This window comes from Oryctolagus cuniculus, chromosome 2 (assembly GCF_051225735.1).
Source record: "Oryctolagus cuniculus isolate XC-2025 breed Fujian yellow rabbit chromosome 2, ASM5122573v1, whole genome shotgun sequence".
NCBI classification, from domain to species: Eukaryota; Metazoa; Chordata; class Mammalia; order Lagomorpha; family Leporidae; genus Oryctolagus; species Oryctolagus cuniculus.
In genome coordinates this window covers 102,780,966-102,805,802 of record NC_142868.1, presented here as the reverse complement: position 1 = coordinate 102,805,802, position 24,837 = coordinate 102,780,966, and the positions used below count along the sequence as shown (strand labels likewise).

The 24,837-nt window shown below is 39.1% G+C and overlaps 1 protein-coding gene across 3 annotated transcripts in view; it reads right to left on the bottom strand.

Moving 5' to 3' along the window:
* Positions 1-3,741: 3,741 nt before the first annotated feature.
* Positions 3,742-24,837, bottom strand: part of LOC108175853 (zinc finger protein 809) — a 36,608-nt gene continuing 15,512 nt past the window's right edge. Inside the window, exons 2-6 of one of the 3 annotated variants that reach the window (XM_017338688.4) lie at positions 22,326-22,383; positions 9,225-9,351; positions 8,901-8,993; positions 5,255-5,312; positions 3,742-4,786 (exon numbers count right to left, since the gene is read on the bottom strand). In XM_017338688.4, the coding sequence (XP_017194177.2) occupies positions 4,561-4,786; positions 5,255-5,312; positions 8,901-8,993; positions 9,225-9,351; positions 22,326-22,361 (540 nt within the window). In that variant the 5' untranslated portion in view covers positions 22,362-22,383 and the 3' untranslated portion in view covers positions 3,742-4,560. The remainder of the gene's footprint in view (positions 4,787-5,254; positions 5,313-8,900; positions 8,994-9,224; positions 9,352-22,325; positions 22,384-24,837) is intronic. The other 2 variants (XM_089327387.1, XM_089327386.1) reach the window with 2 other exon arrangements.

Below are 24,837 nucleotides of genomic sequence, written 5' to 3'. Positions count from 1 at the left end.
CCTAGAAGAGGCTCATGGCCCCAGCCTGATCAATTGTGATAATCTGGGGAGTGAACCAGCAGATGGAGGATCTGTTTCTCCTTCTCTCTCTTTCAAATTACTAAATCTTAAAAACAATAAGTTGCAAGAGTTAAAAAAAATGATGCTGAAATTCATATGGAAACACAACAGACCCCGAATAGCTAAAGCAACTGTATACAAAAACAACAACAACAACAAAACACACAAGCCATCAGGCATCACAAAAATCTGAACATAGACCTACCATATGACCCAGCCCTCCCACTCCTGGGAATTTACAAATGGGAAATGAAATCAGCAAATAAGAGTATCTCTACCCCCATGTTTATTGCAGCTCTTTTCACAATAGCTAAGACATGGAACCAACCTAAAAGCCCATCAACCGAAGACTGGATAAAGAAATTATGGGGTATGTACACTATGGAATTCTACAGCAGTAAAAAAAAATGAAATCCCTGAACTGCAATAACTAATAGAGCACCTAATAGGAGATCCGTAGAAGTGAAATTGACACTTTGAGAAGCAATGAGAACAGCCTTTATCTTGACTATGAAGGAACTTTTTTCATTCTATTTGTTGAACTCTTTACTTAACAGAGCTAATCATACATGTATAAAGTCAATTAAAAATAGAACTCAGCCAGCGCCATGGCTCAATAGGCTAATCCTCTGCCTGCAGCGCCGGCACACCAGGTTCTAGTCCCAGTTGGGGTGCTGGATTCTGTCTCAGTTGCTCCTTTTACAGTCTAGCTCTCTGCTGTGGCCTGGGAGTGCAGTGGAGGATGGCCCAAGTGCTTGGGCCCTGCACCCCCATGGGAGACCAGGAGAAGCACCTGGCTCCTGGCTTTGGATCAGCATGGTGTGCTGGCTGCAGTGGCTATTGGAGGGTGAAACAATGGAAAAAAGGAAGACCTTTCTCTCTGCCTCTCTCTCTCACTGTCCATTTTGCCTGTCCAAAAAAAAAAAAAAATAGAACTCAGTAAAAAAATAAGAGTGGGAATAAGGGAGGAGGAAATTTATAACTGTAAAGATGTATAGTTTTGCATACATTCCTATGGACTTCTTGCTAACAGTACAGTTTATAAACTTGCATTGGACCCCAATATAGGGTCCAACATGGGAAACAATCCACACAGCAAACTCATAGAATGATAATCACTTCAAATAGCACACTTGACCTCAGAATCAGCCCTTCAGTCATTCTGGTCTGGCTGAAATGCCCACGAGAGTATTTCAGGCATGGAACACTATAACATCATGGCCAAAAATGTCCTATATAAAGGATATCTGTGGGTGAAACCCCTGTGGAAAGAAGTCACCAAAGAAGGATGTACTTTTCTCTGAAGCAAGAACTTCTGCTTTGTGTGTGGCCTTTTCTAAATATTGATGGTGTTTGAGGGTTCAAAAGCCTTCCATAGCCCAGGCAGTTTATGTCAAGAGCCCCAGGCAATGTTAATTGTTAAATTAACAACAGGAATCACTGTGCACTAACTTCCTATGCAGAACTTCTATCCTCAATGAGTTGTATTATAAGAGTTAAACTTGTTCTCAATTTCATGTGTGTGCAAGTTGTTGAAATCTTTAGAGTTGGTCTTCTGTTTATTAAGTAATTGAAAATGAATCTTGGAGAATGGGACTGTGCATGGGAGACAGCGGGTGAGAAGGGACTGGAGTATGGGTGCAAGAGTGTTGTACTTAAGAAATGCATGAAGTCTGTTATAGTTAAATGAAAGGTTTCTTTCGGGGGGGAAAGCAGGACAGGTTTATAGTGCATTGGTAACTGGAATACATATGCTTTATTCTAAGAAATATGAATCCAGAACATAATGAATTAAGGCTCAGGTTCTTGATGGGGAGTGTGTGTGATGAGCCTGGAGCCATGTAAAATAATTCTAGCTGAAACCCTGTAGGCTGTATGGAAGGTCTGGGTTTTGGACAGTGTGTGACTGCAATACACATGCTGCTGGCAGTCTTCTATTCCTAGAGCTCACTAGCTAGCTGCCTATATCATCAGATAGTAAAATGAAATAAAACAGAAGTCAGAACATTGGTAAATGACTCCAAACAGGCATAACCACAATAGAGAGCTACAGAACAAACAAGGCCAAAAATAAAAAGAACTATGGCCATCACTGTGGAACAACAGGTTAAGCTGCTGTGAGCAATGCTGACATTTTATATTTAAGTGTTAGCTGGGAGTCCTGGCTACTTTTTTTCTCAGTCACTATATTGCTAATACTCCTATGAAGGTAGTACTTAATGATCCATATGTTTGGGGCCCTGGCACCCATGTGGGAGGCTAAATGGAATTTATGCCTCCTGGCTTTGGTCTCACCTAGACATGGCTGTTTCAGCCATCTGTGGTAGTGAAGCAGTGAATATAAGAACTCTGTGTACATGTTTTGCTCTGTCATTGTCTTTTAATGGAAAAAAAAATTAAACATTGGCCCAGAAACAATCCCAGGAAGATAGTTTGGACATTAGGCCACCAAAGCAATACTTATGAATCCTCTTCAATCTATAAATAGATTGGTAATATGGACAAATGAGACAGTCTACACACAAATCTGGGATTCACATGACTGAAAAAGTCACAAGACAAATCCTACCTAGGAGAAAAAAAAACCAACATTCAACTCTAATAGTACAGCATTATGGTTGGCATGTGAGGTAACACAACTGTGGTCACATTACTGATCTGTACTAGAATAAATGGAGGAAGACTCATGGGCAGGCAGTGAAACAGTTGTACCAAATACTTTGCAAATGTTAGGATTGTATTTCAAACTGAGTAGTATAGAATGAGTATTTACTTATAAAAAATTACATGTGGATATCATCCCCTACTCATAATAAGTGCAGGAAAAACAGCAGATTATATGGCACAGAGACTAATGTAGATTTCAAAGACTGCATATCCAGCCTCTGCAGTGCAGTGTTACACCCTCATGTGAACTCCCTAATACCTGCAGAGATGTGATGTTAAACAGGTATTTTTCCACCTTCATTACTGTTTTGCAGAATAATATTGAGTAATTTTGCTAGCACTTATTTTATGTACTAATAATTTTGTGGATAATTTTGCTGATGCTTGTTGAAATCTGCCTCAGAGTAAAAGCTTTGTCCACTTCCACTGCCTTTGTAGAGTTCTTCCTCTAAGATCCCTGATAGTGAGATCTGGCTTATGGTAGAAAGTTTTCCTATATTCACATGCTTTCTCACCTGTGAGTTCTTTGATGTGTGCTTAACACTGACTTCTGGCATCAGGAATTTTCATAATCACTTCATTAAAAGGTGTTTTTCCTTTTTGTAAGTTCTGCTGTCTGTTGAGTTGCAGCTTCTGGCAAAAAGACTTTTCTTATACATAGCATTGACAAGTTATCTCTTACATGTGAGTTCTCTGATGCCTTCTGAAGTTTGAATTCTGGGAAAATGTTTTTCCACATTCATCACATTGATAAGGTTTCTCCCCTGTGTGAACTCTCTGATGTGTAATGAGTTGTGAGTTATTACAAAAGACTTTTCCACATGTATTGCATGCATAAATTTTCTCTGATCTATGCATTCTCTGATGGGTAAAGAGTTGTGATTTCCAACAAACGGATTTTCCACACATTTTGCATTTATAAATCTTCTCCGTCTTATGTAGAGTGAGTTGTGACTTCTGGAAAAAGGATTTTCCATAGGTACTACATTCTTAAGTTTTCTTCCTTTTTGAGGATCATCTGGTGTGCAATGAGTTATGATTTTTGGCAAAAGGCTTTTCCACATGTATTACATTCAAAAGGTTTATCCCCTGTGTGAATTTTCTCTGATGTGAAGTGAGGTTTGACTTCCAGCGAAAGGTTTTTTCACACATTTCACATCCATAAGGTTTCTCATTTATGTGAATCTTCTGATGTGAAGTTAGATTTGACTTTTGGATAAAGGCTTTTCCACATTTATTACATTCATAAGGTTTCTGCCCTATGTGAATTCTCTGATGTACAGTGAGATTTGACTTCCAGGAAAAGGCTTTTCTGCCTATATCACATTTGTAAGATTTCTCCTTTGTGTGAATTCTTTGATGTGAAATAAGGATTGTTTTCCAATGAAAGCCTTTTCCGCATGTATTACATTGATAAGGTTTCTCTCCTGTGTGAATTCTCTGATGTAGAATGAGTTGTGACTTCCAATAAAATGCTTTGCCACATGTTTTACATGTGAAAGATTTGTATCTTGTGTGAGTCATATGATTTGTAGTATCTGAGCTCAGGTAAATGGTTTTCCCACATTCATTGCACCCAGAGGGCCTTTCCCCTTTCTGAGTTCTATGATGGATAGAAAGGCAGGATTTACAATTGAAAGATTTTCCACAAGGGTTACAAGAATAGGTTTTTCTTCCTGTATGTGTTCTTTGACTTGTGATAAAATCTGATTTGTAAATGAGAGTTTCCTCATACTCAAAAGATTCATAAAGTTTCTTTCCTGTGTGTGTTTGTTGAGGTTTACTGAGGTAGGACTTTTTCTGGAAAGTTCTTTACATGTTCAGTTGTCTTTCCTACAATGCCAACTGACTTTTATTACAGGTGTCTCCCATATGAGCCCTTTCATTTGTAAAGAACACCCTTTTCCTGTTGAACCCTTTGCCTTTTACACTGTGTTCAAACACCTGCTGAAAAGGCTGAATCTTGTGAGGCTGCCTGATGGGCTCCCAACGTTCACTTGAGTTGCCAGGTACATTAGTGTCATCAGATTTCTCTGCAGCTCGCATCTCATCAGGCCTCCTAGGGAGAAGCAAATTGTGAAATAAATTGTATGTCTCAGCTTTCAGTAAAAATATGGCCTGAGCTTAAATTAAGTGTTGCTTTTTTTTTTTTTACAGGCAGAGTGGACAGTCAGAGAGAGACAGAGAGAAAGGTCTTCCTTTGCCATTGGTTCACCCTCCAATGGCCGCCATGGCTGGCGCACCACACTGATCTGAAGGCAGGAGCCAGGTGCTTCTCCTGGTCTCCCATGGGGTGCAGGGCCCAAGCACTTGGGCCATCCTCCACTGCACACCCCGGCCATAGCAGAGCTGGCCTGGAAGAGGGGCAACCAGGACAGAATCCGGCGCCCTGACTGGGACTAGAACCCAGTGTGCCGGCGCCGCTAGGTGGAGGATTAGCCTGTTGAGCCGCGGCACCGGCTAAGTGTTGCTTTTTAATTTAACTCTCTTGTGTGTTGATAAGTTGTTGTTTGTGATTACAACTTGCCTCAAATTTATTTGTTGACTTTTCCAGTTGGTTCCCAATAGGTCATCCCTTCTGTGGGCTGAAATGAGAAAAAAAATACTATATCCATGAATCATATCTAAATGTTACTTGTAGAATGTTCAAGTAAAAGCAATGCAATTTCTTAGTGGAATAGCATTTGAATAGGTCAGCAAAAGGTATTCAGTGTTGCCCTATATAACTTTTTCTTCATAATACACTAAGGTAATAAAACAAAGGAAGATTTCCCAAATTCATACATTTATGTTAAATGTTTTAAGTGGAGAGAGGGGGCAAGTGATGTCTGGCAGTGGGTCAAACCATTTCTGAGGATACATGCATCCCACATTAGTACCAGATGAGTCCTGGCTACTGTGCTTCCAATACAGATTCCTGCTAATATGTCCTGGCAGGCAACCAATGATGATTCTAAGTGTGTTGGAGCCTGCCACACACTTAAAAGACCCAAACAGATTTATTGGCTTTTGGTTTCAGGTTGGCCTCATTCTTACTGTTGCAGGCATTTGGGCAATGAACCAGTAGATGGAGGACTTTTCTCTCATTCTCTATTTCTCTGTTACTTTCATTCTGTCTTGCAAGGAGAACCTAATAAACATTTTCATAACTAAGTAAATATTTATAAAAGTTGAGAAACACTTAGTAAAAATACTTACCAACTATCTTATTTGAGTAATAAGCTGCAAACTTCCCAGCAGCCATCATCATTTCTTATAAAAGTGAGGTTTCTTGCTTCCTTAATCATTCAGCTTTGAAGATGGGAAAACTTCATTGGATCACTTACTTATAGGTACCAGAAGAGGACATGTGTGTAACCACTAGGCAGGACCATAACTTAGAAACAGCATCCATTTTTTGGTTGCTGCATGTTCAGTTTTTCCAGGGGAATGGCTATAGAGATCTGTGGGGTTTCTTAAGCAAAAACACCTCCTTTAAATGTTTTCAAGATTTGTTTATTTTAGAGGCTGGTGCTGTAGTGCAGCGGGTTAAAGCCTTGCCCTGTGGCACCAGCATCCCATATGGGTGCCAAATCTCAGCTGCTCCACTTCAGATTCAGCTACCTGCTAATGTGCCTGAGAAAGCAGCAGAGGATGGCCCAAGTCACTTGGTCCCTGTACCTGCATAGGAGACCCAGAAGAAACTCTGGACTCTTGGCTTCATATTGATTCAGCTCCATGCATTGCAGTCAGTTAGGAGTGAACTGGCAGATGAAAGACCTCTCTCTCTCTGTCTCTACCTCTCTCTCTGTCTCTGTCTCTACCTCTCTCTCTCTCTCTTTCAAATAAATAAAAACTTTTTAAAAATATTTATTTATTTTAAAGACAGAGTTACAAAGAGAGATGGAGAGAGAGAGTGTTCATCCACCTATTCACTCCCCAAATGGCTGCAATGGTCAGGGCTGCACCAGGGTAAAAACAGGAGCACAGAACTCCAAATGAGTCTCCCAGATATGTGCAAAGAAACATCTGCTGCTTTCCCAGGCACAGTACCAGGGAGCTGCATCACAAGTGGGGCAGCCAGGACTCAAATTGGTGCCCATATGAAATGCTGTCATTACAGGAAGTGGTTCAACATACTGTCACAATCTCAGCCCTTCCCAAATCTTTTATATGCACATTATGATGACAGGTTTCCACAGATCCCTAAGAAAACCTAGTATCTTCAGATTCTCAGTACCACAGAAGGCCCATAAATGTTCCACACATCATTTTTTGTATGCTTTCCAATCAATTTAAGGAAATATGTTCTGCCATTAGGATTATGTTCACCTTCTTTGAGAAGTATTTCAATCTCATTATGAAACCAGCATACTTGGTATTCTTTGAGTTCTTGGTATACACTCTTGCTCTAAAATTTGAAGTTATGTCTTTCAATGCTTGTGCTAGATGCTCAAAATTATCCCATTTTTACAGAAAACTGACTCTCTTATGCATTTCTAAGTTATTATATTATAAAAGGAGCAGGAAAAGTATTATAGCAGGTTAACCTGCTTCTTAACAACACTGGCATCCCATTTTCTTCATGATTTATTTATTTGAATTACAGGGATAGGGGCAGAAAGAGAAACAAAGCCCATTCACTCAATCACTTTTGAATTGCTTGTAATGGCCATTCATTTTGTTACTCATTTATTTGAGAATCAGAGACAGAAAAAAAGGAGAGAGGGGATACCACTATGGCATAGCAGGTAAAGCCACTGCCTGCAGTGTTGGCATCCCATGTGGGTACCAGTTCAAGTCCCAGCTGCTCCACTTCTGACTGGGAAAGCAATAGAAGATGTACAGTAGAAGTACTTGGGCCCTGCACCCATGTGGGAGTCCCAGAGGAATCTACTGGCTTCTGGCTTCAGATTGGAGGCAGCTGCAGCCAATTGGGGAATGAACCAGCACTTGGAAGACCTCTCTCTCTCTGCCTTTCCTTCTTTCTCCATGTAACTGACTTTCAAATCAATACATCTTAAAAAAAAAAAGACAGAAAAAGGGAGAGGAAAGAGACAATGAGAAAGCTCACATTCACTAATTCAGTACTCAAATTTGTGCAACAGTAAGGCCTGTGCCTGGTCAAAACCATGAGTGGGAACTAAATTTCTGCAACTTATAAGAAATCAGTTCCTCTGTGTGATCCAATTTTTATAAGCATTGATAGAATAAATACATGAACAGGACAGTGCCATGGCTCACTTGGCTAATCCTCCACCTGTGGCACCGGCACCCCAGGTGCCAGGTCCTGTCTGGGGTGCCAGATTCTGTCCTGGTTGCTCCTCTCCCAGTCCAGCTCTCTGCTGTGGCCCAGGAAGGCAGTGGAGGATTGCCCAGGTGCTTGGGCCCTGCACCCACATCAGAGACCGGGAGGAAGCACCTGGCTCCTGGCTTCAGATCAGTGCAGCACACCAGCCACAGCACACTGGCTGGAGCAGCCATTTGGGGAGTGAAACAATTGAAGGAAGACCTTTATCTCTGTTTCCCGCTCTCTCTCTAACTCTGCCTGTCAAAAAAAAAAAAAAAAAAAAAAGAATAAACGTCTAAAGAAAAACAGGATGTGACAGTAGGAAGAAGGACAAGTTTGAATACAGGGGATGTATTTAACCTAAAAATTAGTCTCATTACAGGCAGAAATTGATTGCAATGGGGCTAGCACTGTGGCACAGTAAGCTAAAATTCTGCCTGCAGCATCGACAACCCATATGGGTACTAGTTCATGTTCCAGGTGCTCCTCTTCAAATCAGCTCTCTGCTAATGGCCTGGGAAAGTTGTGGAAGATGGCCCAAGTGCTCTCCATCTTGGAGACCCAGAGGAAATTTCTGGCTCCTGGTTTCATATCAGCTCAGCTCTGGCCATTGCAGCCATTTGAGGAGTGAACCAGTGAATGGAAGACCTTTCTATCTCTCCCTCTGTCTGTCTGTAACTCTACCTCTCAAATAAATAAATAAAATTTTAAAAAATAAATTGATTGCATTGTTGGTAGTTCTGACAAAGTATTCACCCAGAGCAAAACAACAAGCAGATGATGCATCATATCAGCTGTTCTCAGGACTGAGACTTGGGATAAATAGTGAGAAATGCTCTACCCAGTCAACATTCCTTGAGATCTTTTCCATCCCAGTCTCCCTGTCCCATGTATGCTGACTGACCTGACAGGCTCCAATTTAGGGGTTTTGTCACTGTCCATGGCTCTGCCCCCTGTTCCAACTTGAAGATCACCTCAGGTTTGCTTTTGCAGTACCCTGTTAAAGGGAAATAATGCTGGGTGTCATCATATCATTATGTTAGAGTTTTGAAAGACAACAGCTTGTTCACAGGGGCTGTGAAACAAAATTATTGATTTCAATCCTTTCCTCATGTTTCTTGGCCTCAAATTCTATGCTTATCCACCATGTAATCTTTTAAACAATTAATTTGCTTGCCACATGGGAAGTAACTGTTTCACTTTGGCATGAGAGGGGAATAGCACTCACCCAAAAACAACAGGCTATTGTAGGTCTCCATCATCACATCTTTGTACAGGCTCCTCTGAGAACTGTCCAGGTACTGCCACTCCTCCTGAGTGATGTCCAGAGCCAGGTCTTCAAATGACACCAACATCTGCAACAGCACATTTTTTTTTTTTTTGTTCATCATGCCAGTTCTGTCACAAAAAGACTAGGAGTGCATTTCTCTGTGTGTGTCTTCTATGCCTCTTATATAAGAAGGGGATGATTTTGGAATCTATATGGCAACAGAATGCAAAATTACAATGAAAATGTCTTGCTTCTATATTAATTTCATAATTCAACAATCAGTACAATGGAATGTTCATTATTATGGAACTGCTTTCTCCTAATGATTTTGAAAAGAGCCCACACTGTAATCTGTAGACATACATGTAAGCATATGACTGAATTAACATTAGATGAGTTACAGGAGAAAATGTTGAACATCAATTGGGAGAACGAGGAATTTCTTAAAAAATAAATTTTTCTGTATTATCAGATCATTTATTTTATTGCAAACTTTTTTAAATTTATGCATAGTTTTTTATAATGTATTTTTCCATTAATTATTTTATAAATTTTTGTGTGTACTTAATGACTACCACAATTATGTAACCAAGCCATATGTCAAATAATATTTACATCATGGACATAGAGTTTGAAGCAGGAAAAAGAATATCAGTGGCCAGCACCGCGGCTCACTAGGCTAATCCTCCGCCTAGAGGCGCCGGCACACCGGGTTCTAGTCCCAGTCGGGGCGCCGGATTCTGTCCCGGTTGCCCCTCTTCCAGGCCAGCTCTCTGCTGTGGCCAGGGAGTGCAGTGGAGGATGGCCCAGGTGCTTGGGCCCTGCACCCCATGGGAGACCAGGAAAAGCACCTGGCTCCTGGCTCCTGCCATCGGATCAGCGCAGTGCGCTGACTGCAGCGCGCCCACCCGCGGCGGCCATTGGAGGGTGAACCAACGGCAAAAGGAAGACCTTTCTCTCTGTCTCTCTCTCACACTGTCCACTCTGCCTGTCAAAAAAAAAAAAAAAAAAGAATATCAGTAACATGTATCAGGTACAGTTCACTCTACTTCATATGTCCACCGGAAAATTCTGAGCTCATAAAAATATCCAAATCATACAAGAAAGAGATAAAGGGAAGAGGAAGAAACCAGAAACTTGAGGATGCATAGGAAGGGAAAACTCTCAAAGCATTTTCATTTGGGCTTTTATTATAAGGTTGACAAGTCTGCCTTTTTTAATCTTACAAGTAAAATATACAGTAAGAAATAATTTGGAAAGCCAAAACATTCATACTGAAATCCATGTTAACTTGAAAATTAAGGTTATGACCATGACAGTTATTGCTAAATCATGTAAATGAATTAGTTGTTCTCAATAAAATTTTCAATTGTTCAAAATCACAGGAAGGAGATCACAAGGTACATCTAAAAAACATGCTAAAACACTAGTGACATAACCAGACAAAATGTCATGTTTCAGAAGGCCGACACCTGGCTGGAATAACAAATATACTCACACACACAAATACACACATACACACACATTCTAAAGGGTTATACTGTAAGAAACAACCAAATTTATATCAAAAGTGCCAGAAGATAAAGAAGTTATATTATAAACAAGAAGGAAGCCAATAAGGCAGCCCAGCCCATAGTAAGCATGCTCTCTCTGTTCAGTCCTGGTCAATGATGTAATGTGGAGCCAGCACTGTGACTCACTAGGCTAATCCTCCACCTTGTGGTGCTGGCACACTGGGTTCTAGTCCCGGTCGGGGCACCGGATCCTGTCCCGGTTGCCCCTCTTCCAGGCCAGCTCTCTACTGTGGACAGGGAGTGCAGTGGAGGATGGCCCAAGTGCTTGGGCCCTGCACCCACAAGGGAGACCAGGATAAGCACCTGGCTCCTGCAATCAATCAGCGTGGTGTGCCAGCCTCAGCGCACCTGCTGCGCTGGCCGTGCCAGCCACTGGAGGGTGAACCAACGGCAAAAAGAAGACCTTTCTTTCTCTCTCTCTCTCTCACTGTCCACTCTGCCTGTCAAAAAAAAAAATGATGTAATGTGGATAATATTGATAATGGTTAAAGAAAGCTATTTCTGAGAAGAAACAATGATTCCTTGGAAAACAACAGGTTGAAGAGCTACCAAGGTATGGAATGGAGTCAACAAAGTCTGTCTCAAGTACACAGCACAGGCCACTCTCCACATGTATCCCCAGTATGGCCATACTGCCATGAGACAGTGCTGCTATCCTCCAGAATTCCTAAATTATTTTTTAAAATGAAATTATAAAAAAGGAATGGCTGTCGTAATTAACCTCCTCCTCTTTAAATCATGTACACTGATTAAAAACAAAGCAGTCAGGCTGGCGCTGTGCCTCACTAGGCTAATCCTCCACCTTGCAGCGCCGGCACACCAGGTTCTAGTCCCGGTCTGGGCGCTGGATTCTGTCCCGGTTGCCCCTCTTCCAGGCCAGCTCTCTGCTGTGGCCAGGGAGTGCAGTGGAGGATGGCCCAAGTCCTTGGCCCTGCACCCCATGGGAGACCAGGAGAAGCACCTGGCTCCTGGATTCGGATCAGCGTGGTGCGACGGCTGCAGCACGCTGGCCACGGCGGCCATTGGAGGGTGAACCAATGGCAAAGGAAGACCTTTCTCTCTGTCTCTCTCTCTCACTGTCCACTCTGCCTGTCAAAAAATAAAAAAAAATTAAAAAAAAAGCAGTCACCTTGTCTGCTCATGACAAACAGGTCTAACAATCAAGAGAAGCCACATCTGGACATGATACATTTCTGGTTTCATTCACAGAACTTTGATTTGATTGCAAAGTTGAGAATAGATGATATTTTTTAAGTTTGTCTCTCTGGGTATGGAATGAAGTTAAGATACTTGTGAGATTAGATTAACTGATGTGTGGTGACCACTGCTCACTCAACTTCAGTATTGTTTCCTGTGAGAAAATCACATATCCTCTCCCAGACTAGAATTCACACAAGGTCACAAGATTCTCACTCAGCAAATATCAGTAGATATGAATTGTGTCACTTCTAGGAGAGCTTTACTTGGTCCAATGGCTTCTATATTCTCCAATCACAAAGATGAGCATTTCTAGTAAAGGTCACTATAGCAGGATGAAAAATAATAGGAGATCTGAAACACACTTTAAATGTGGAAGCCCTGCAGTGTCTGGGAGTCACTTGTCACCTAATTATACCCTAACTTTTCAACCCTATTGTTGTGAGACACTAACAAGTAGAGCATCTGTTACAGCAGTTCACTTTTAATAGATGGATCTCTCTAAGTCCATGGAAGGGGGCAAGAAATGCATGGAGGCTAGGGGTTATAGACTTTTCAGCAAGTTTTGTTGAAAACATACACAAAATAAAAGAACCCACAGTTCACACTGAGTATTTAACAACTTTAGAATTACATGCAGTGTGTGATTAATAATCTTAGATTAGGAAAATCTATTCTAACTGAAACTCAATATCCAGAAACTATGCAAGCTCAAATTCAAGATATGAAAACTCAGCAGAATTTTTAGAGGTAGAATGACAAAATTAGTAACTTAAACATCACCAGATATGCCTTTTTTGTGTATTGTCAATTGCCAAATTCTGAAGATATGTAGCATGGGAGGTTAAATCCAATGCCAAAAATGACTACAGAGGAAGATTTTTTTCATTCTCATTTTGCTGAGGATACAAATATCTTCCATTGGAATGGGTCTCATTAATATGGGATCTCAGATGAAAGTACTGGAGATTCAGTGATGTGTGGGATGGTAGCAAGTGGTATGGACAAGTGGTATTGCACATATGTAACTGCAGACCTCACTGGGAGTAGGATCAGAGAAATATATCCTAAGCTAGTGAAAATTGTAATCCTATTGATCAACAGATCAGGCTACAAATCACAAGCTATACAGAAAAATGTTAACATTTCCTGAAGAAACATTGTCCTTTACCCAAATTCTAGAGGTTTTTCTCTCCTTTTAAGTATTTATGTATTTGCATGGCTGAATGACAGGGAGAGAAAGATAGGGAAAAAATCTTCCATTAGCTGTTTCACTTCCCAAGTCTCAGCAAATTCAAAAAAGTCAAAATCATACCATGCATCTTCTCAGAACACAATGGAATGAATCTGGAAATCAGCAACTCAGGAATCTCTAGAGCATATGTAAACACATGAAAACTGAACAACATGCTCCTGAATGAACACTGGGTCACTGAAGAAATCAAAAGAGAAATCAAAAACTTTCTGGAAGCAAATGAAGATAACAACACAACATATCAAAACTTATGGGATACCACAAAAGCAGTGTTAAGAGGAAAGTTTATAGCTCAATAAATTGGAAAGGCACCAAATAAATGAGCTACCAATCCATAACAGGGATCTAGAAACTCTACAGCAAACCAAACCCAAACCTAGTAGGAGAAAAGAAACAATTAAAATTAGAGAAGAAATCAACAAAATTCAATCCAAAAAAATTACAAAGATCAGCAAAACAAAGAGCTGGGTTTTTGAAGAATAAACAAAATTGACACACCATTGGACCAACTAACCAAAAAAAAAAAAAAAAAAAGGAGAGGGAAGACCCAAACCATTAAAATCAGAGATGAGAAAGGGAATGTAACAACAGAAACAACAGACACCAAAGAAATAGTCATCAGAAATTACTACAAACAGCTGTATGCCAAAAAACTGGGAAGTCTAGCAGAAATAGAGATTCCTGGACACATACAACCTACCTAAATTGAACCATGAAGACATAGAAAACCTAAATAGATCCATATCTAAGACAGAAACTGAAACAGTAATAAAGGCCCTCCCAACAAAGAAAAGCCTAGGACCAGATGGATTCACTGCTGAATTCTACCAGGCATTTAAAGAATTAACTCCAAGTACTCTCAAGCTATGCAAAACAACTGAAAGAGAGGGAATCCTCCCAAATGATTTCTACAGAGCCAGCATCACCTTCATCCTTAAACCTAAAAAAGAGGCACCAGAGAAAGAGAATTACAAATCAATTTACCTGATGAACATAGATGAAAAAAAATCATCAATAAAATTCTAGCTAGTAGAATGCAACAACACATCAGAAAGATCATCTACCCAGACCAAGTGGGATTTATCCCTGGTATGAAAGGATGGTTCAACATTTGCAAATCAATAAATCATTTACAAACTGCAGAAGAAAAAGCATACGATTATCTCAAAAGATGCAGAGAAAGCATTCAATAAAATATAACACCCTTTCACGATGAAAACTCTAAGCAAATTAGGTATAGAAGGAACATTCTTCATTACAATCAAGATGATTCATGACAAACCCATGGCCAGCATCATACTGAATGGGGAAAAGTTGAAACCATTCCCACTGATATCCGGTACTAGACAGGGATGCCCACTCTCACCACTGCTATTCAATACAGGAAGTTTTAGCCAGAGCTATTAGGCAATAAAAAGAAATCAAAGGGATTTAAATTGGGAAGGAAGAAGTCAAACTAACCCTCTTTGCAGATGATATGATCTGCAACTCTACCAAGAGACTATTGGAATCATAGAAGAGTTTGGTAAAGTAGCAGGTTACAACACCAATATGCAAAAATCAACCACCCTTATATATACAGACAATGTCATGGCTGAGAAAGGATTTTTAATATCAATCCCATTCACAATAACTACAAAAAACACATTGGAATAAACTTAACCAAGGGATTCAAAGATCTCTATGATGAGAATTACAAAATTTTAAGAAACTGAAGAAGATATCAAAAATGGAAAAATCTTTCATGTTCATGGATTGGAAGAATCAATATAATCAAAATGTCCATTCTCCCAAAAGCAATGTGATACCAATCAAAATACCAAAGATATCCTTCTCACATCTTGAAAAAATGATGCTGAAATTCATATGGAGGCACAGGAAAACTTGAATAGCTAAAGCAATCCTAGAAAACAAAAACAGAGCCAGACATATCACAAAACCAGATTTCAAGACATACTACAGGGCAATCATAATCAAAACACCTGGTACTGTTACAGAAACAGATGGATAGACCAACAGAAAGCATAGAAACACCAGAAATCAATCCAAACAGCTATAACAAACTTATATTTGATCAAGAAGCTAAAACCAATTCCCAGAGCAAGAGCAGTATATTCAACAAATGGTGCTAGGGAAAACTGGATTTCCACATGTAGAATTAGGAAGCAAAACCCCTACCTTACACCTTACAAAAAATCCACTCAACATGGATTAAAGATCTAAATGTATGACCCAACATGATCCAATTACTAGAGAACATCAGAGAAACCCTGCAAGATACTGGCACTGGCAGAGTTCTTGGGAAAGAACCCAGAAGCACAGGAAGCCTACGCAAAAATTAACAACTGGGAATACATCAAATTGAGAAGCTTCTGTACTGCACAATAAAGAGTCAGGAAAGTGAACAGGCAACTGGCAGAGTGGGAGAAAATATTTGCAAATTATGCAACTGATAAAGGATTAATATCCAGAATCTATAAAGAGATAAAGAAATTCCATCACAACAAAACAAACAACCTACTTAAGAGATAGGCCAAGGACCTCAATTAGACATTTTTCAAAAGAGGAAATCAAAATGGCCAACAGACACATGAAAAAATTTTCAGGATCACTAGCCATCAGGGAAATGCAAATCAAAAGCATAATAAGATTTCACTTTACCCTGACTGGAATGGCTTTCATACATAAATCCACTAACAACAGATGCTGGCGAGGATGTGGGGAGATAAGCACACTAATTCACTGTTGGTGGGAATGCAAATTGGTAAAGCCACTATGGAGGTCAGTTTGGAGATTCCTCAGAAACCTGAAAATAGCCCTACCATACAACCCAGTCATCCCACTCCTTGGAATTTACCCAAGAGAAATTAAATTGGCAAATAAAAGAGCTGTGTGCACCTCAATGTTTATTGCAGCTCAATTCACAATAGCTAAGACCTGGAACCAACCTAAATGCCCATCAACGGTAGACTGGATAAAGAAATTATGGGACATGTACTCTATTGAATACTACACAGAAATAAAAAAATTCAGTCATTTGCAACAAAATGGAGGAATCTGGAAAACATCATGCTGAGTGAAATAAGCCAGCCCAAAAGGGACAAATAGCATATGTTCTCCCTAATCTGTGACAACTAACTGAGCACCTAAAAGGAAACCTGTAGAAGTGAAACTGACACTATGAGAAGCAAGGACTTATTGATCACTGCAAAGAATATGGAGTTCAGAATTTTAATCCAGTGAATTAATGTAAAGCAAATCATTCTGAAGAATATTACAGTATTCACAATTTCTGCAACATATGCCTTACAATACTCAAGATAAAATTCAAAATCATTATACTTGGGGGAAAAATGAAAATCTGACTTATACTCAAGGACAGAAAAACTAGAAAGAAATTTAAGTTAGGTGTTGAAAGTAGTAGACAAGATACCTAAAGAATCTCCAAGTATATTCCAGTATTTACAAATCATATAAAGTTAGATAGACTGATAAGCTATTTAAATTCTATAGATGTAACAGTATTACAGTGAAAACCTATTTATAGGAAAAGGAAAAAATAGCACAATGCAAGTTTAGTCCACAAAGTAAAAGTTGCTATCATAAAGAACAGCTTAACACCAATTTTAAAAGACTTCTACTTTTTTCTCTTACCGTGTGATGTTATCTGCCACACTGTGATGCAGGAAGATGGCCCTTTCTATATGGGCCTCTTGACTTTAGACTGTCTAGCTCCCAGACTAGAAGAAATAACTGTTCTCTTGAGGCTGGTCTTGTGGCGCAGCATGTTATGTCACCACTGGTGAAGCTCTCATCTCATAGAGTCTGATTTGAGTCCTGGCTACTCAACTTCCAATTCAGCTTCCTTCTAAAGCATGTAGGAAGGCAATGTATAATTGCCCAAGTACTTGGGTTCCTGACACACATGCAGTGACTCAGATGGAGGTTCTGGCTCCTGGCATTGGCCTTGCCCAGTTCTGGCTGTTGTAACTTCTATTGTGAGTGAAACAGGTGATAGAATCTCCCTCGTTCTCTCCCTTTCTCTTTTATTAACAGAAAGAGAAAGTACATACATTTTGAAAAAGTATTTTAAAGTAAATACATTTTGGCAAAAAATGTTTTCTTTCTAAATAACCTGTTTGACAGTCTTATCACAAAGAGACTAAGATGGACATAGATCAAAAGACTTTTTTTTTATTTAAAGACTGTATGTATTAATTTGAGAGGCAGAGTTACAGACAGAATGAAAGAAAGTTCCTCCATCCACTGGTTCACTTTCCAGATAGCTCAGCCAGAGCTAAGCCAATCAGAAGCCAGGAGATTCCTCTGGGTCTCACACGTGGATACAGAGAACCAAGCACTTGGGCCACCTTCTGCTGCCTTCCCAGGCCATAAGCTGGGTTGGAAAAGGAGCATCTGGGATACAAACTGGTACCAATATGGGATGCCGGCACCACAGCCAGAGGCTTAGCCCACCATGCCACAGTGTCACCCCCCAAAAGCCTTTTTTAATTAATGAAAGATACTACATAAATATGCAAAGCTTCAGAAGTCCAGGAACAATATAGAAAGTAATCTAACATTTAAAATGCAGAATTAAAAAGAAAAGTTCACTTTGGTTAAAAAAATTTAATCTACAAATACACACTTTCCATAACCTTTATGCATCATGTTTTATAGTATGCATTTTCAATGAACTTCTAGATCAGTTTTATGCATGGGTTACTAACATTTTTTGCACTAAAATAAACTTTTTTCTTTCAACTTTCCAGAATCTTTGTGAAGTCCCTCATAACTGCAATAAATTTCAGTAGGAAGAGAATAAATGAAAAACAAAATATGTATTTTGAAATGGTGAAAAGCTTCTCAAATTATATTAAAAAACATCAATTTATAGATTTGAAATGTTCAATGACCCCTTAATCAACAGACAGAAAGCTACTACAGGCAAATAACAAAATGAAGGATTCCAAATACAAAGAATAGACCTTGAATGTTGTGAAAGAAACAACAGCCTACTGGGTCAGCTATGTATGAATGATAGCTGACTTCTCCTCAGAAATTAGTGAAAGAAATCTTCACTACACTGAAAAAAATATCCTTCCATCTTTGATCCTATATGTAGTGTAATTGCTGTAAAATATGAGGTGAACAAGGGCAGGTATTTTCGCTCATTTGGTTAAGCTGCTTCTTTGGATGCTCACATCTCATATCAAAGTTCCTACCCTTGCTTGTGATTTAACTTCATAATAATGCACACCAGGTAAGTGCCAGATGATGGCTCTAGTAGCTGGGTCACAGATATCCACATGAGTGATCTGGATTGAGTTCCAGCCTCCTGGCTTTAGCCTGGACCCTGTTCCAGCCATTGCAGGTATTTGAGGGAGTGAAACAGCAGATAGAGCTCTTAATTTTTTATCAAGTAAATAAAAATAAACAAAACATTAATCCATGAAGTATAAAAAAGACATTTTCTGAACAGGAAAATGAGAATATAATATAAAAGAAGCAGTGAGGGAAGACACGGAGGGGAGGAGGCTATTGTGGTCCATAAGCTGTACTTTGGAAATTAATGCTCATTAAATAAATAAAAAATAAATAAAAGAAGCAGTCTATTTTCAAATAAAATGATACAAAATGAATACTTGGATTAGTAGGAGTTAGGAACATAGGAGCATTTTTTTTTTTTTTACTGCCAAAGGCCATTTGGATATTACAACATTATGTGCTGTCCATACAAAATTATCAACTTAAAAATTAGCTTGTTATTAGCTCCTTGAATTAATAATACCACCTGTGGTTGTTTTGGCAGGGTCAAACCAAATGACTTTTGGGTCTTATATGGCTAAAGAAATACTCAGGGACTTTTCATCATAATAAACAGATAATACATCAGGCTGATCATATAATTATAAACGCTAATGTGCCTAAAAACAAAGCCTCAAATGATATGAAACAAAGTCCACAAAATTAAAAAAGAAACTTAAGAAAAAGCCTCAAAAGTAATGTTAGAAAATTGATTTACATTTTATAGTAATTGATGAAACTAATAAAACATCAAGCATAAACATGAATGACAGTATTGACCAAAATAATATTTATAAATCATTGTCCAACATTCACGACAACAGAATAAATGATGAGCTACAATCAAAAATATATCATGGTGAGATCCAAGATGGCTGAATCAGGTATAGCCATAATGACTTAAGCTGCTCTGAGATATGAACAGAACAAAGGAAATACTATTTTCCAGAGAAGTGACTGACCAAAATGTTAGACAAAGAAGTAAAAAAAAAAAGTCAGTCACCCACTGACTTCCTACCTCAACCTGAGAGCTGATGGAGTCTGAGCAACTGATGAGCTTGGGGCAGGGAAGCCTCCTTGCTTCCTTCCCCTCCCTGATTCCTGCAGAGCATGACACTGAGCAGAGAAGATACACAGTGAGCCTCTGCTCTGCTCCTACCAGCACTGTAGAGTCAGGGCAATGTGTAAGGCAAAAGACAGATCCCTGCATCCTGCATCTGTGGGAGTTTGGGGGCAGAGCTACACTCACATACTCTACCTGAGCCAGGGAAAATCACCTTAGCTTCTGGGGGCTACCACCAGAAGCAGCCCATAAAAAAGTTTGCTCCCACCCCAGGAGATCTAGGTAATGATCCACTATACCTGAAAGACCAGGACTGTAACAATTTATTGTAAATTTCTGAGTGCCACTGAAATCTACCCAGTGGACATAGGGAAGAACCTGCTTGCATTCCTCCTCTCTGGACCCATACTCTGCAGAGTAAAACCTGTACACCTAGTCCTAGGACTAGGGTTGTTGTTATTACAAAACACAGTACCAGTTGGACTCTCTTACCAAGAACTGAGGAAGGGACAATCCATATCACACAGTCCTACAGCCACAGAAATCAGTGCCACAAATCCCAGTATCACTCAGGCTTGCCAGTAAGTCAAGGACCAGCCATCCTCATCTTCCTCAGCACCAAGAACAAGCCCTTGGCTATCACAATCATCAGGGAGACTAACACAGAATCTGTGGACCAAAGATGCACACCCAAAAAAACCCTTATTCATCTCAAAGGCACATTTCCATCCCTAGGAACTGCAGCTGACTAGACCATTGTGTTACTAACAGACACAGCTGACATCCACTAAAATAAAAGGACTCACTCAGACACTACATTCCTGGGTTCACCTAGAACCAAAGCCAAGGCAACAAGATTTGCACAAGAGAAATGAAAATAAAAACCATAATGAGGTTTCACTTCACCCCAGTAAGAATGGCTTTCACCCAAAAGTCCCCCTCCAAATAAATATTAGCAAGAATGTAGGCAAAATGTACCCTAATACACTTAGGTGGGAATGTGAACTAACACAATCATTATGGAAGACATTTGGATTTCTTCAGAAATCCAAAAATGGATATAACATATGACATAGTCATCCCACTCCTGGGAATTTACCCAAAGGAAATAAAATCAGCATATGAAAGAGTTACCTGTGCCCCCAACTTTATATAGCAGCTCAATTCATAATAGCTAAGATAGGGAATCAACTCATATGTCCATAAACTGATGACAAGATAAAGCAAATGTGGTATGTGTATGTGTGTACACACACATATATAAAACAGAATACTACTCAGCCATAAAAAAGAATGAAATCCTTCTTCTGCAACAAAATGGATGCAATTGAAGACAATTATGCCTACTGAAACAGGTCAATCCTAAAAAGACAAAAATATTTTCTCTAATTTTTGGTAGCCTATACAGCAGAAAAAAATGTATGAGTGAAACTGACATCTTGAGATCTGATTATCATCTGTATCCCTTTTCTATATTCCTCAGGAACAGTGATGTTTCTACTATCTACTTGTTGAATTCTTTATTTAGTGGAGGACTGAGCTTGTGATTATAAAGTAACTTGAAAATGTGCTATCACACAAATTAAAAGAAAAACAAGAAAGGGAAAAGGAGGAAGGGAAGGGAGAGAGAGCGAAAAGTATCATCATGTTCTTAAAACCATATATAGGAAATACATGAAATCTGTTCTACTTATATAAATAAACAAAATTTTAAAAAGATATTCTAATTCTAATTAACAGTGCTTGTTTTTATTCCCAGCTCTTGCTTTTGAGTCCAATTTTATGCTACCGCATGTGCTGGGAGGCAGTGGTGATAATTCAAGTAATTAGGCTTCTACCACTCATGTTAGGGGCAAGGAGTACATTCCTGGCTCTTGGATTCATTCTTTGTTACTATGGATATTTAGGAGAGTAAGTTAGTGGATAAGAGGCTCTTTGATTTCTCCTAATCTACCTGTCTCTCTTTCTAATTCTCAAATATGTAAATATATTTTAAATGTAAAAGATTCAAGCAAGGCAAAAGCCAGACAATATACTTAATGACACTGATAAATGTTTGACTAATTGAATTGAGGGTACTTTGAGTAGCTTAAAGTATGAATGAAGAATGGAATGATTTGCTGGAAGACAGAGCTTTGGGAAGTTTGCAGCACAACCAGCATGTATAGTCTGGCAGGAAGAATTGTATGTAGAGCTGTTTAAGAACCTGAAGAGACTCTGCTCTCCACACAACCCCAGTCCAATCCATAAATCTGGTACAGTCTCCCAAGGGTATTTTTACAATTCCTAAAGCACTTTATTAACTGATTTATTACCAGTTAGCAACTCTTAACAGTGCAGAATGTTGTATGTTTATTTCTAGATTGGAACTAAAACCACTTCCACTTTAGCATCATATGACCAATAAATACTATTCCAGACTTCATTTTCCACTAGAATTTAGCAAATTCTAATTTCCGATTTGAATCATGTAACAGATATGTCTTTGAGGCATCAGAAAGACTGTAGACAAATTTACAATCAGCTCTGATGGCTCTAATATCTTATAACTATGACAATACTACCTTGTTTATCACTTTTATGTTTTCATTTTAATTTAAAAATGCTCATAAAGCTCCTATAATACAATGTAAAACAAGTTGAGAAATAAGCATACAACTTACTGGTGTTGTATTCATTTTCTTTGGCCCCCGAAACATGTAGTGGTATCTACAATTACACCTGGAAAAGAAAGTGAATGCAGGGAGTTGTGAGAGAACTGGTCTCCCTTGCACTTAGACTCTACTATGCTAGGGAAGATCATGATAGAAATGAATGCAGAATTATAGATATATTAGCTGGAGAAACTGAAAAAATCTCTGTGGTGAGTTAGCAATTTACACTTGATAAGGGGAACGGAAGATCCTGAAAGAGCACCCAAAATTTTACTAACTGGCAGTGATTAAATCTAGTTATCCTTAGGTTAATGGAGTCATTTTGTTGCTACTTATTTTTAAAAAGCTAGTGATAGGCAACATACCAAAACTTATGGGACGCAGCAAAAGCAGTGTTAAGAGGAAAGTTTATATCAATAGGTGCCTACATCAAGAAATTGGAAAGGCACCAAATAGATGAGCTTTCAATTCACCTCAAGGATCTAGAAAACCTACAGCAAACCAGACCCAAATCTAGTAGGAGAAGAGAAATAATTAAAATCAGATAAGAAATCAACAGGATTGAATCAAGAAAAACATTACAAAAAATCAGCCAAACGAGGAGCTGGTTTTTTGAAAAAATAAACAAAATTGACACCCCATTGGCCCAACTAACTAAAAAAAGAAGAGAAAAGACCCAAATCAATAAAATCAGAGATGAAAAAGGAAACGTAACAACAGACACCACAGAAATAAAAAGAATCATCAGAAATTACTACAAGGACTTGTATGCCAGCAAACAGGGAAACCTATCAGAAATGGTAGATTCCTGGACACATGCAACCTACCTAAATTGAACCAGGAAGACATCAAAAACCTAAACAGACCCATAACTGAGACAGAAATTGAAACAGTAATAAAGGCCCTCCCAACAAAGAAAAGCCCAGGACCAGATGGATTCACTGCTGAATTCTACCAGACATTTAAAGAAGAACTAACTCCAATTCTTCTCAAACTATTCAGAACAATCGAAGAAGAGGGAATCCTCCCAAATTCTTTCTATGAAGCCAGCATCACCTTAATTCCTAAGCCGGAAAAAGATGCAGCACTGAAAGAAAATTATAGACCAATATCCCTGATGAACATAGATGCAAAAATCCTCAATAAAATTCTCACCAATAGAATGCAACAACACATCAGCAAGATCATCCACCCAGACCAAGTGGGATTTATCCCTGGTATGCAGGGATGGTTTAATGTGCGCAAGACAATCAATGTGATACACCACATTAAGACTGCAGAAGAAAAACCATATGATTACCTCAATAGATGCCGAGAAAGCATTTGATAAAATACAACACCCGTTCATGATGAAAACTCTAAGCAAACTGGGTTTGGAAGGAACATTCCTCAATACAATCAAAGCAATCTATGAAAAACCCACAGCCAACATCCTATTGAATGGGGAAAAGTTGGAAGCATTTCCACTGAGATCTGGTACCAGACAGGGATGTCCACTCTCACCACTGCTATTCAATATAGTTCTGGAGGTTCTAGCCAGAGCTATTAGGCAAGAAAAAGAAATTAAAGGAATACAAATTGGGAAGGAAGAACTCAAACTATCCCTCTTTGCAGATGACATGATTCTTTATTTAGGGGACCCAAAGAACTCTACTAAGAGATTATTGGAACTCATAGAAGATTTTGGCAAAGTTGCAGGGTATAAAATCAATGCACAAAAATCAACAGCCTTTGTATACACAGACAATGCCATGGCTGAGGAAGAACTTCTAAGATCAATCCCATTCACAATAGCTACAAAAATAAACTTAACCAAGGACGTTAAAGATCTCTACGATGAAAATTACAAAACCTTAAAGAAAGAAATAGAAGAGGATACCAAGAAATGGAAAAATCTTCCATGCTCATGGATTGGAAGAATCAATATCATCAAAATGTCCATTCTCCCAAAAGCAATTTATAAATTCAATGCAATACCAATCAAGATACCGAAGACCTTCTTCTCATATCTGGAAAAATTGGTGCTGAAATTTATATGGAGGCACAAGAGACCTCGAATAGCTAAAGCAATCTTGTACAACAAAAACAAAGCCGGAGGCATCACAATACCAGATTTCAGGACATACTACAGGGCAGTTGTAATCAAAACAGCATGGTACTGGTACAGAAACAGATGGATAGACCAATGGAACAGAATTGAAACACCAGAAATCAACCCAAACATCTACAGCCAACTTATATTTGATCAAGGATCTAAAACCAATTCCTGGAGCAAGGACAGTCTATTCAATAAATGGTGCTGGGAAAACTGGATTTCCATGTGCAGAAGCATGAAGCAAGACCCTTACCTTACACCTTACACAAAAATCCACTCAACATGGATTAAAGACCTAAATCTACGACCGGACACCATCAAGTTACTAGAGAACATTGGAGAAACCCTTCAAGATATTGGCACAGGCAAAGAGTTTCTGGAAAAGACCCGGGAGGCACAGGCAGTCAAAGCCAAAATCAACTATTG